Genomic DNA, 13,418 nt, shown 5'->3' with positions numbered 1-13,418 from the left:
AAAATGTCGGTTTTCTGTTACAATGACAGCAAAGAATAGTAACGTTATCAAAATGACCCCCAAAAAAAAAAATTAAAAAATTGTGTCGTTTATCACTTTCGTCTTTGTTATTATTGTACTCAATCCGAAAATGGCAATTTACAGGCTATTAGATTTGGCGAACATTTCAATTATATTAGGCTAGCTTTGTCTTTTTTACTATTTGCGAAACTAGAAATTTTTTTAAGGGTTCAAATATAAAAGAATTAAAAAAAAATTCTAATAAAAGGTGTTCATATGTGTTATATACCTTTAAAACGTAATATTTTATCTATATATACAGTGCAATTTTTCGATAAAAGGTAGTCAGTTGACCATCCTTATGACCATATGGCTTTGTCATCACTCTCAGTGTGACTCCTTTTCTTGCACTGTATTTCAACGTGTAACATGTAATTTGCTTTGTATTTTATATTACTAATCCAACTTTTCATAATTGAGATGACATGTTAGTGTTAAAACCGTCAAATTCTCTAAAAATATTATCGGCTCGTATTGGATCATCCAAAAAAAATATTCAGCAAAATCCGACAAGCGCGAGTAACGTACCTATTAGTTTACAAATTCTTTTAGATTGTGTGAGTATATTAAACAGAGTTTTATTTTTACACAACTTTCATATAGTTTTTTAAATTTCTAATTTATATGAAACTGTTCAAATTTTAAATTTGATACCATAAGTCTATAACTATTATTATTTTAGTATTACTGTTTTACTATTACAATATAATAAGTACTAATATTTAATTAGTGGATAACGATCAAGTATTCTTCCCTCGCTGCAGCTAACCATTGACCCTATAAAAAACCAGAGAAGTGAAGATATAACAACTCATTCAATTCTCTGACTCTAATTCCGTGCTTTGCAGTATTGACAAAAATGGCTTCTACAAAACAAAACGGCATTAGCAAAACTGCTGGAAAGCCTATTCGTTGCAGAGGTAAATTTTGATCTTTAATTATACGTTCCAAATTCACATAAATATATGAGATTGTTACACAAATAGCCGGTCACATTCAATATTTATTTTTTTTAGTCAGTATACATAGATTTTACATTGATTATACACAGTTATATATAAATTATATTTACAGGATCGTGTCGATATATATAGGATTCTTATAGTCGAGCCAAGTGGTTTATGTGGAATCTTGAAAATAATTAGAGATTTTAATTGATAAAAATTGCTGTTTTTCTTTAAAAAAATCCATTTTACTTGTTAATTAGTAGGCGTTTGGACATACAAATTGTAGGCTTTGAAAAAAAAATAGTATTTGGAGTTAAATTGAAAAATGGTATTTAGAATTTGAAATTTTGTTTGGACATGTATTTCACTTGAAAAAATATTACTATAATTTTGTGGGTGGAGAAAAAAGTATTTCTGAAAATTTTGAATATAAAAAATTCATTTTCGTAAAATTTCCAAAAACTTTTGAAATTTTATGGACAAACACACTTCGAAAAAAAAAATTTGAAAAAAGGATTTTTTTTTTTTTTTTTTTTTATGGACAAACGGGTCCTGATTTGTGAGTGTGGTGCTGCAGCTGCGGTAGCAAGAAAACCAGGAGAAGCACTGGTGATAGAGGAAGTGATTGTGGCTCCTCCTAAAGCACATGAAGTTCGACTAAAAATCATTTGTACTTCTCTTTGTTACAGCGACATTACCTTCTGGAAGATGAAAGTATGGAATTTTTATGTTTATTTCCAAATTTAATCTCTCTTCAGTAGAATTTTTTGTTTCTGATGCCTTTTTTATTCTTCTTAGGAATTTCCTGGTTGTTTTCCAAGAATCTTGGGCCATGAAGCTTTTGGGTAAATTTTACTTCTTTTGTTTCATTTTATACGACGGTGTTTGGCTGGACATAAAATTTACAAAGAACGAAAGATTTTTGGCACATACCCCAAAAGTACCCTTTGAATTTGTGACAATAACATGTTTAAAGTCAAATCTCTCTATAATAGCATTCCTATATAATAGTTATTCACTATAAAAGCCAAAATTTTATCGAAATCGATTTTTATATTGTATTATAATATACTCCTATGTCATTTGTAACATTTCATTATAGCAGCCAAAATATCGGAACAAAAGAGGCTGTTATAGAGAGATTTGATTGTATAAAAGCATGTCATTAAGGGTAAAAAGGAACGTGTAAATTTAAGAAGTTTCAAAATATAGAAAGTTGTCATTCTTTTTTGGAATCGACAAAGAAGGAAAGAGTTGTCATAAAAAATGAAACAAACAAGCAGTATATTCCGTGATCCCTGTCAATTCCTTGGTCGTGGTTTATTTGATTTCTTGATTGAAGGCAATAGTTAACATGGCTAAGTTTGATCCAGTATGTTTTAGGAACAGAATTTGGTAATGTTTCAGCACAGGCTTAAATAAATTTTACTACAATAATATATGCTTTAAAAATGCATCTTCAAAATGCAAATGATATATGTCTCTTTGGATAGTGTTTTTTTTTCTTATTGCTTATTACTCTTTTGCTAGTCAAAGTCGAGGCATGGATTCTTATATATGACATTCTTTCTGATACCAATTCTTACTGAATTTAAGGATTGTGGAGAGTGTTGGAGAAGATGTTGAGGAGTTAAAAGAAGGAGATTCAGTTGTACCTATATTTTTGTCCGACTGTAAGGAATGTGTAGACTGTAAATCCGAGAAAAGCAACCTTTGTTCCAAATTCCCATTTGAGGTATCTCCATTGCTACATAGAGATGAAACAAGCAGATTCACTACTGTTGAAGGAGAAACTTTACACCATTTCCTGTATATATCAAGTTTTTCCGAGTACACAGTCGTAGACATTACTAATGTAACAAAGATTGATCCTGAAATCCCACCTAACCGGGCATGTCTCTTTAGTTGTGGAGTATCAACAGGTAATTTCCTGACCTCTTCTGTCTTTTTATCTTTACATGTTTTAATCATTTCTAGAGTTAGTTGTATTCTGTATCGAATTGGTATTAGCACTTGAAATCATCATTTTAGTAGTTTTACCCTATTAGGTAGCTTGGGAATAAAACAAGTTTCTTACTACTTACACTATCGATGCGTGTAAATTAGATTAATATAAGAATCCATGAACAATTTCATGTCTGATATTATCTAAATTGAGCTTTCAGGAGTAGGTGCTGCTTGGAAAACAGCAAATGTGGAACCAGGTTCAACTGTAGTGATCTTCGGTTTGGGTGCAATCGGATTAGCAGTATGTACCTCCTCCTCCTTCTTCTTGCTTTTGTCAGTATTAATAACCACTTATGCTTAATCCTGAGGATCTTTTAGGTTGCAGAAGGAGCAAGGCTATGTGGTGCTACCAGAATTATTGGTGTAGATATAAACTCTGACAAGTTTGAAATAGGTAGGTACACTAAATATTCATTGTACAACAACAACAAAAAGGGCAAACCGGTGCGCAAAGATCCCGCGTTTTCGCAGGATCCGGGGAAGGGCCACACCCCAAGGAGGTGTGATATAGGCAACTTATCCTGTGCAAGCATGAGTGACTGACTCCATGGCTCGAACCCGTGACCTATAGGTCACACGGAGACAACTTGACAGTTGCTCCAAGGCTCCCCTTCGATGTACAACAACAATAACAAAAAAGAAAATATTCGTTTTCCTCTTCTCCTTTTTTCTTATTTTTATCTTTCTCATTTGACACAGGGAAGCAATTTGGAGTCACTGATTTTATCAATTCCAACAGCTGTGGGGATAAACCTATTAGCCAGGTATGAAAAAAGATTATGCTTATTTGTGAATGAATGCATAAAACATGGTTGTAGCATTCATTCTTACAATATGGAATTTACTAACTTAGAAGCTTGACCCCTTGCCTCTTTAGCCGAGGGTCTAGCGAAAACAACCTTTCTGCTCTACCAGGGTAGGGGTATCACACTACCCTACCCTGACCCAACTTGTGGGAGCTCACTTGGTTTGTTGTTGTTATTGTAGAAGCTAGACAACTTATAGTTATATGGCAATGATCCTTATCCTATGCTAAAACTCTCATAATTTGTTTTCCTTTTTCTAAACAGGTGATAATTGAGATGACTAATGGAGGTGCTGACTATTGTTTTGAATGTGTTGGTCTGGGAACACTTGTGCAGGAAGCGTTCGCCTGCTGTCGAAAGGTCTCCCCCATATAACTCTTACACTAATCAACAAAATAATGAGAACAAACTCATACCTAATACCTTTGGATATAAAATGCAGGGTTGGGGGAAAACAGTTGTTTTAGGAGTTGATAAGCCAGGGGCACAGCTGAACTTGAATTCTTTTGAGGTTCTTACGAGTAGGAAAACTCTCACAGGAGCACTCTTTGGTGGTCTCAAACCAAAATCCGATGTTCCTATCCTTGTTAAACGTTATCTTGATAAGGTAATTAATCGTTCTGCTTATGTTTGTTGCGATTCTTTTCAAGCGACAAGCTGCATTTCAATTATAAAGTAATGGGATTCATTTGAATAACATTAGTCCTTGCCTTTTTCGTGGCTTTAGGAATTGCAATTGGACAAGTTTGTGACACATGAAGTGAATTTTGAAGACATCAACAAGGCTTTCGATTTACTTATTCAAGGAAAGAGCCTACGCTGTGTTATTTGGATGGACAAGTGATTTATCTCACTGCAGCCTGCGCCATAATAAGTATTCCCTTGTTCTTTAGTTATTGAACCTCAACTTTCGAAATCCGTCTTACTCGCCTAAGAAAAAAAGCTCCTGTAATAGATGAACAGTAGGCAATTGTTTTTCCAATATTAAGTTAATATCTGTTTTTGTGGGAACAAACAAGATCATCAATGCCAAAGTTCTGTTCATACATTTGCATGTTTATGTTGGATTTTCTGTGTCTTACTATCCTAAGACACAGTAAAAGCACTAGATGCACCAGTATAATACAAGTTTGGTGATTCTTTCGTTTTCTTTGTTGATCCAAAATGCCTTAAGCGATAAACGCCAAGATTAGCCTCGTCTGGTACTTCCCATTCAAGTGTAGCATAACCATAACTATTCACATTAGCAGTAGCATTTGCAGCAGCAGCCACACTCGTACTATTTTCTGCTTGCCATTTAAAGATCAAGCAAAAATCGTCGTCGTCATATGTAGGTATCCATCTTTTGCCTTGTAGCATTTCTACTACAGCAAATGTGCCTTCAGTAAGTAAGTCATATCTTGGATTTGCACTCCAGAATGTAGCAATTGCTTTGTCACCCTTTTTAAATGTTCCTGATTTTGGTACATTTATGTCTTGTTTAATATCACCAAAATTTATGCCTTGTGGAGGTGAGTCACCCGTAGGATTTGGTAGTAGACTAAGTTGAATTGACAAAAGATTTGGAGGTGAAGGTCCTTTAGGAATTTGTTCTCCTTTTGCCATAGATTCAGCTAACTTCTCGAATTCTTGAATATATGCTGATAATGTATGGGGACCATATAGTGTAGATGCAGCCTGTCCAAATTTTTGACATTCAACACTTTTAAAATGTAACAAAATTTAAGGTTATAACATGCTACCATTATATTTTGACCTTGTTATAACATGTTATTTACTTCATTTTTTAGGTGAGCCATTAGACTTAATATTGACAGTTATATGTTGTAACATAAACTGATATAAAAAGAATTATACTCTGATAGTGAATTACCGTTACTGACTATATTCCTTCCATGAGGTTCAAACATTTATTATAAATACATATATAGCTCGAGTCAAATTTCCTAGGATTTGGCCCTTCATAGGAAGGTGTGGAAGTCGAGCATTAGGGTTTTAGGTTAGGATGTGCTTGAGTCCGAGGGTGAGGCTAGTTTGATAGGGTTGGCCATAGCTTGCTAGTGGTTAATGTTGTGTTCACACTATCTTTCCGTTTTCATAGCATCGAGGCTTATTTTCTGGTTTTGTTATTGCATTTCTAACTATTTTCTAGTTCTTATGATGCTGTTATTATTTCTTTGGTTTCTGTTTGATGGTACTAATATATTGTCTCTTCCCTTCTCTCTCGTCTTTCCCGTCTTCTTGCGCCGAGGATCTTTCGGAAACAACGTCTCTACTCCTTCGGGGTAGGGATAAGATCTGCGTACACACTACCCTCCCCAGACCCTACTTGTGGGATTTTAGTGGGTCATTATTGTTGTTGTTGATATAGTTCGAGTCAAAAGTAAGTATTAGTACCTCATATCTTTGTTGCTCGTATTCTTCAAAAGTTGATATATACTGTGAGTAAGCGTTGGTTAGGCCTGCTATGACAACATTTTCGTCGTCAAATTCGCCATTTCCACTGCTTATTAGTGTTTCTTTCACTGCTTCTCTTAATCGACGACCAGCCATTGTTGTAAATTCTGTACATGTTGTGCATAATTTAGTAGTATTACCTTTGTACCAAAAGAATGAGAAGTCCCAAGAACCAACACATATGAAATTGTACATTGTTTCTTATTAATTATTTTGAAAAAAATCTACATAATAATATATATACAAGCATACATCATAATTTTTATAAGGATTTATAGTTAGTAATTATTTAGAAAAAGTCATAATCTAATCATTACCTCCTGGCACAGAGAGAATGATGAGACTTCCCAGCCTAATAATTTGAATTGGAAGTATTGCTGGCTGCCAAAAAAAAGAAGAAAAAAAAAACCAAGATTCATCAATAAATTTACTCTATTGACAAATGAAATCAAGAAAATGTTTTTAATGTAGAATTTTCTATTTTTCCTTTAATTTTCTTAATGGGCCTTACCGCCCATGGATAGGGCCAGAACATCTCTCCGGTATCCAGCAAAACAGTTTTGGGCTTTTGACAGCCCACTTGATATGGGCTTGGTTCTCTTAACACATCTCTTAGCTTCTTCCAAAATGGATTTATCTGTAAAGCAGATCAAATCTTCATCCTTAAACACAACAAAAATGTTAAAGAGAATGTAAAATATTAACCTAAATAGCCGTCACCCAACTGCTTAAACTAAAAATAGCTGACGGATGTATAATATATGTAAAATTCATATATAATATATATGTATAATCTATGTATATCCGTCATGAAAAATAAACTGTAAATCTGGCTATTTGTGTAAAGATCACGAGTTTATTTTCATGATTATAGAAAATGAATTGATCCCTGACCTCGGTATCACCTTGCTGGAAACCAAAAACACCAGGCCCATCAGTAGTTCCAGCAGCAAATCCTGGGCCCAATGCTGCAGGGCATGTTTGGACAACCTTATTCCCTTCTAATTGAACTTTAATATTTGTAAAGTTCAGATACACGTGGCGATAATCAATCTTCCCTGTCAATTCTTGTTTAGCAGAAGTGAAAAGCTCAACAGCCTTTTGAAACTGTCTCTCTCCAATAATCTTTGTACTCAAGATTTCATCTGGATATCTGTAGTTAAAAAGTCCATTAGAAATTAAAGCCCAATTTAAATAACGGGCTGAAAAAGGAAGTACTCTTTAAGTCGTGAAAATAGCACAGGCTAACCAGTTTTTAGACTGATAATTGAAAAATAGCCAGCATTTATAAAGTCATTGAAAATAAACACGAAAAGTTCTAGCATAATATGCTAGATTATTGAGCTCATGCGTATAAACTTCCAGCATATAATATTGGAATTCTAGCACACAGAAAGTTCCAGCATAATATATTGGATTATGGTGTATAAACTTTTAGTATATTATGTTGGAACTCCGGCGCATTATGAAATTACAGAGCACATTATGCTGGAATCTTATATGTAAAAAATTCAAACTCCAGCATATTATGTTGGAATTTATCCGGATTTTTAAGAGTGTTTTTGTTCAGATTTTATCTTTAAATGAAAAAGTTCCTAAATTTCGATTACTTTTAAAATTGTGACTATTTTTCAATTACCAGATATAAATCCGGCTATTTCTGGGATTTTTTTCCTTTTAAGTCTTACCCAGGCCCACGGCCCACACAAAGTTGGTCATTGCCATGACAAGAAGAGTGATTAAAATCACAAGGTAATCCACTATCAATGCAAAATGCTCCACGCACATTTGGGCTGACATCTCCAACATTTGATTGGCAAAATGCTCCTACAAATTTCAATTCTTTGTTCTTCCTCACCTTAAACCCTTGGCTTGTTGTGTTTGCACAAGTTTTTCCTCCTGTGGGCTTGATTTTAGATGCTTTATAGAACAAGGCTTGGTTGCTACCTGATCCATAAAGAAAGATTTAAGTTACAAACACTAACGATATAAAGACTTTATACACAATTAGTGAATAGGATGATAGCATATTAGATGGAATACAATTTTTATCAGGTAAACCGGTTAGTGCTTTTATCAAAATATTTACTCGTAGTTACCTTATAGGTAATTTTACTAACTTAATCTCAAAAGTTAACTTATTTAGACGAGAATTTGCCAAGACGACAAAAAGGAGACTACAACTTATTCTTTCAGCCAATGACATCCCCCCTTCCCCCCTCCCCCGATTAATACTGGACAAGCATGTATAACATAACACATGAACCCAATATTGAGAAACATATCAACATGGATTTGGTTTTGGAATCACAACTCTTGAAGTTGAGTTAGGTTCAACGTCTTTGATCACATTATGCAAACATATATTTTAAACTGTCAGTACATAGTATTAAAATCATATGAGTAATAAATACTCATTGAAGTCTTGTGTTTGTGTTCATCACAAACAAAATGAGTATTAATTTTACCTACCTAACACCTTAGAGTAAGTGGTAGAATTTGTAGAGGAATTTTTCTCCTGAGAAGCAAACCAGTCCTCAAAGAACCTAGCAGCTGCACCCTTGTTATCTCCACTGATGAGTTTGTTGTCTCTGCTCATTGAAGTTCCATGTGTTGCAAACCAGCTGAATGCACCAACACTTTTTCCAGTCTCTCCATCCACAAATTTCAATAGGGTCATTAGAGTATCAACATTGTTAACATATTTGGACCTCTCTTCTTTAGGGTTGAATATATATGCACTTGGACTCCTGTTTATACCTGCATTCTCTAGATCCCCTACATAAATATTTAAAAAAGGAATTAAATTCCATCGAAGGGTAGATTAGTAAAGAGGGCAAAATAATCAACTACAATCGATTAAATTACGTTTTTATTTTGCGTATTCTAAGAGAAATTCTATGGAGATGCTTGGAGACAAAAGGTGTGCCGGTTTCCTACATTATGACGATTAAGGACATGTATGATTGGGTTAAAACTCGGGTTAAGACAGTAGGAGGTGACTTTGAGCATTTTCCAGTTGTAATGGGGTTACACCAAGGTTCTGCGCTAAGTCCGTTCTTATTCGCCCTGGTGATGGACGCGTTGACACACCATATTCAAGGGGAGGTGTCATGGTGCATGCTATTCGCCGATGATATAGTTCTGATTGATGAGTCGCGAGTTGGTGTTAACGAGAGGTTGGAGGTTTGGAGACAGGCTCTTGAGTCTAAGGGTTTCAACCTGAGCAGGACGAAGACAGAATACCTGAAGTGTAAGTTCAGCGCTGAGTCGGGGGAAGTGGGCGTGGATGTGAGGCTTAAATCACAGGTCATCCCAAGTAGAGACAACTTTCAAGTACCTTGGTTCGGTTATCCAGGAATGAGGGGAGATCGACGAGGATGTCACACACCGTATTGGGGTAGGATGGATGAAGTGGAGGTTAGCATCTGGAGTCCTGTGTGACAAGAGAGTGCCACCGACACTCAAAGGTAAGTTCTATAAACCGGTGGTTAGACCGACCATGATGTATGGAGCTGAGTGTTGGCCTGTTAAGAACTCACATATCTAGAAGATGAGAGTAGCAAAAATGAGGATGTTCTGGTGGATGTGCGGGTACACTAGGATGGATAAGATTAGGAATGATGATATTCAGGAGAAGGTGCACGTCGTCCTATTGATGATAAGATGCGGAAACGAGGCTCAGATGGTTCAGACATGTTCAGAGGAGAAGCCCAGATGCTCCGTTACGGAGGTGTGAGCGTCTGGTTGTGGAGGGTGAGAGGAGAGGTAGAGGGCGGCCTAAGAAGTATTGGGGAGAGGTGATCAGGCAGGATATGGCGATGCTTCAGATTTCCGAGGACGTGACACTTGATAGGAAGATGTGGAGATCGAGTATTAGGATTGTAGGTTAGGATGTAATTGAGTATTGTCTTTCTTCGTACCATTATGGGACTAGTATGGTAGGGTTTTTTGTCTAAGATAGCTAGTGACAATGATGTCTCTTACTATTTTCGCTTTCGAGTGCATGACCTATTTACTAGTCATCGCTTTCGCTTTTTCTTTGCATCTTTCTTCTGGATTGTATGTTGTTTCTACTTTTCCTATAATTTCTCTCGTGATACTAATATTGTTTCCTTTTGTCCTTTGTCTTGAGCCGTGGGTCTTTCGGAAACAACCTCCCTACTCATGCGGGGTAGGGGTAAGATATGCATACACACTACCCTCCCCAGATCCCATTAGTGAGATTTTACTGGGTTGTTGTTGTTGTTGTATATTCCCCACTCCCAACTTGTGGGATTATACTTGATTTGTTGTTATTGTTGTTGTGTATGGTTACTAAAACTAAAATTACAAATTATTTTTCGTATTCGAACTTTATCCACTAGTATAACATTTAATTCACTAAATACTTTACCAACTATGACAATTAGGTCATAAAACCTTTTTGTCTCATTAAAAAAAAATTCAATCTCACTAAACTTTACCACTATAACGGCAAAACCTACCATCAAAATGATTTTACTAGTATAGTGATAAATTTTTGTAACTATAATATTATAGTGAAAAGCTTAAGTTACTTTAATGTGACAAAAAGGAATTTTTGTGATTTTCTTGTTAAAGCAGGTAAAGTTAGTAATCATATGTGAAACTAACTCCAACTAAATTACACCCATATATATAGGACGATATCAACGAATATAACTTAAATCCTAAACAAGAAATCAGAATAAGCCCTTTTTACTTTCTTTTTCTTCTTACCTTAGTGTTATATATATATAATGATTGATTTCTTACCTTTGTTGATAAAGATGGAACCAGGCTTTAGATTGTCATGAGCTTGGACAATGCTGTGTTCAATAGCAGTAACAATGGCCTCAAATGACTGAGGAACAAAGCCAAGTGAAGTTACAGTATAGGTCACATATTGCAAGTAACCTCCTGGACCAGCATGAGTATGTGTCCCACTTATTGCAATATTTTCTTCACTGTATAAATTTCCATACCTTCATATATACAAACAAAGTATTAACACAATTGTTTAAGATATAACATTTTCTACTACGGCGCAGCAATTCTATGTTACATAGATTTTTCATTATACCTTAACGTGTTCGTAACGAATTAATATAACATAGCTAGGAGTGAGTACTTAGTGTAAATCTTTTTAAATGCACTAAACATTAGTCCAAAAGAAAATTTGTATGTATATCTATACTCATCTGTTTCAATTTGCTCGCCTCGTTTACTTTTATTTGTTTCACTATACTAAAAATATATTTTTATTTTTACTTGTCCATTTAGCAAATCAATAGAAACACAATAATTTTTTCTTTGTTTTACCCTTAACATTAACTACTCATGTCACTGGTACTATCTTTCTGTCTTTGACCTATCGATTGAGGGGTGCTTCTTATCGTATCTGTGGTGCGCCCTATCGCCCTAAATCTAAGCGATGGAAGCCTCACTATCTTTGTATGCTTTCGCCGCTCGTTATCATTAAAACTGTGGTTAGGATTTTTAGATTTGGGAGTGTTAACGCCGAGTGTCGCGCGGGCCTTCATTCTTGAAAGGGCTAAAAGTAGCGCCTTCGCTTTGTTTGTAATGAAAAGGAAAGAGAAGATCTTCCACAAACCCTTTCCTAGGACTTTTTGAAATGCTATCATTGTCATGGATAAAATTATAAAATATATACTTCTTTATTTTTCTTAAAGGAGATGCAAAGTCAAAAGTGGACTATTATAAATGAAAGGAGGGAGTATCATATTTTGATTCGGCATCAAATTTAGGAAAGAAATGAAGATTTTTAAAGTTTGCGGATTTAAACATGTCATAACATTTGTGTGACTATATTTCATTATTAAGAGTAAACGATAAATTTAAAGTTAATTGTTTCAAATTATAGCAACGTGTTACTATTTTGTGAACGGATTAATAAGAAAATAGTACCAAACAAATTAAATAGGATGGAGTTACTTTTTATGCTCCATGTAACACGATACACTTTTTCTTTTTAGTCTTTTTAAAAAAATAATACCTTTCTATGTTTGAGAATTCTAACGTTATACTTTTTATTTCACCTTCCTGAAATATTTGTATTGACATATAAAAAAGACATGACATATTTAAGATCATTTTTTTAAAGTACTTCGATTATAGTATATTCAAACAACTTTTTTTTTTTAAAAAAAAAAAGCTTTACCTTCCGGGAAATATCGTCAAATAAAATGAAACTGGACGAAGTAATTAAAAAAAGGGCAGTTCGAGTGCACTAAGCTCCCGCTATGCGTGGGGTCCGAGGAAGGGCCGGACCACAAGGGTCTATGGTACGCAGTCTTACCCTGCATTTCTGCAAGAGGCTGTTTCCACGACTTGAACCTGTGACCTCCTGATCACATGACTGCAACTTTATCAATTACGCCAAGACTCTCGTTCAAGGACGAAGTAATTAGTGACTAGAAATTATGGTACGTACCTTAATTTTAGTCTCTCAAGTACCTTAATTGTCACAAGTTGTGAAGCCATCCCTGCATCAAGATTGACAAAAGCAAACCTCGGACCTTTTGAACTTTCAGCAACAATGAAAGTCCTAGCTCTTAACCTAAAATGTATACCGCCAGTAACTTGATCAAAATTACCGTAACCCATCATGTTCACTTGAGCAGCTGGTCCTGTCATGTCATAACTTCCAACTCCTATCAAGTATTCCCCATTGACACTTCTAATTATCGAACAACCTAAAATCAGAAAAATACTTAATAAAATCTCTGTTTTTCTTCTCATTTTGGTTTGTGAAGGAAATTTTCTAGATAGCTTTCAGAATATATGAGGGTTGTGTACTTAGGTTAGTGTAAAAATTGGGAATTCCTAGGAGTTGTCGGGAGTAAGTGACATAGACCTTAGATGTTTTATCTTTTAATTATACTATGAAGAAATTTAGTAGGCATTTGGACATAAAAATAGTAATTTTTGAAAAAAAGTAGTATTTGCAGTTTTGTAAGAGGGGAAAAAAATTTCTAAAATTTTTGATAAAATAGTCAAATTTTGCGAAATATTTCCAAAAGCTTGCAAAATTTCATAGACATATATATATATATATTATTTTTTGTTTTGTTTTTGTTTTTGTTTTTGGACAACCGGTGCCTTAGTTGGTATCACTTCT

At 34.8% G+C, this 13,418-nt stretch overlaps 2 protein-coding genes across 2 annotated transcripts; one reads left to right on the top strand and one right to left on the bottom strand.

The window, feature by feature from the left end:
• The first annotated feature begins 819 nt into the window (after positions 1-819).
• LOC107829745 (alcohol dehydrogenase-like 7) lies at positions 820-4,868 on the top strand. The gene is made up of 10 exons (XM_016657214.2): positions 820-980; positions 1,585-1,721; positions 1,806-1,852; positions 2,604-2,929; positions 3,173-3,255; positions 3,333-3,408; positions 3,714-3,778; positions 4,085-4,180; positions 4,263-4,427; positions 4,548-4,868. The coding sequence occupies exons 1-10, from the start codon at positions 920-922 to the stop codon at positions 4,662-4,664; spliced, it is 1,173 nt and encodes a 390-aa protein (XP_016512700.1). The 5' UTR covers positions 820-919; the 3' UTR covers positions 4,665-4,868.
• A 38-nt stretch (positions 4,869-4,906) lies between these two features.
• LOC107829744 (neutral ceramidase 2-like) lies at positions 4,907-13,057 on the bottom strand. The gene is made up of 9 exons (XM_016657213.2): positions 12,732-13,057; positions 11,054-11,262; positions 8,750-9,055; positions 7,966-8,224; positions 7,172-7,430; positions 6,789-6,914; positions 6,595-6,658; positions 6,218-6,384; positions 4,907-5,497 (listed from the first exon to the last, which is right to left on the bottom strand). The coding sequence occupies exons 1-9, from the start codon at positions 13,037-13,039 to the stop codon at positions 4,907-4,909; spliced, it is 2,289 nt and encodes a 762-aa protein (XP_016512699.2). The 5' UTR covers positions 13,040-13,057.
• Positions 13,058-13,418: the final 361 nt, after the last annotated feature.

The sequence above is a fragment of the Nicotiana tabacum genome, chromosome 12 (genome assembly GCF_000715075.1).
Source record: "Nicotiana tabacum cultivar K326 chromosome 12, ASM71507v2, whole genome shotgun sequence".
Taxonomy (NCBI): domain Eukaryota; kingdom Viridiplantae; phylum Streptophyta; class Magnoliopsida; order Solanales; family Solanaceae; genus Nicotiana; species Nicotiana tabacum.
Note: the sequence above shows the minus strand (reverse complement) of the source record. Positions and strands in the feature narration are given on the sequence as shown.

Bases quoted from the DNA above. Each gene is read 5' to 3' on its own strand.
- LOC107829745 (XM_016657214.2), top strand. From the start codon at position 920: ATGGCTTCTACAAAACAAAACGGCATTAGCAAAACTGCTGGAAAGCCT. The intron at 1,722-1,805 runs GTATGGAATTTT...TATTCTTCTTAG, and splicing joins TTACCTTCTGGAAGATGAAA to GAATTTCCTGGTTGTTTTCC. The intron at 2,930-3,172 runs GTAATTTCCTGA...TTGAGCTTTCAG, and splicing joins TAGTTGTGGAGTATCAACAG to GAGTAGGTGCTGCTTGGAAA.
- LOC107829744 (XM_016657213.2), bottom strand. From the start codon at position 13,039: ATGAGAAGAAAAACAGAGATTTTATTAAGTATTTTTCTGATTTTAGGT. The intron at 11,263-12,731 runs GTACGTACCATA...GTATATATGAAG, and splicing joins CTTGAGAGACTAAAATTAAG to GTATGGAAATTTATACAGTG. The intron at 8,225-8,749 runs GTAGGTAAAATT...TTTATGGATCAG, and splicing joins CACTTACTCTAAGGTGTTAG to GTAGCAACCAAGCCTTGTTC.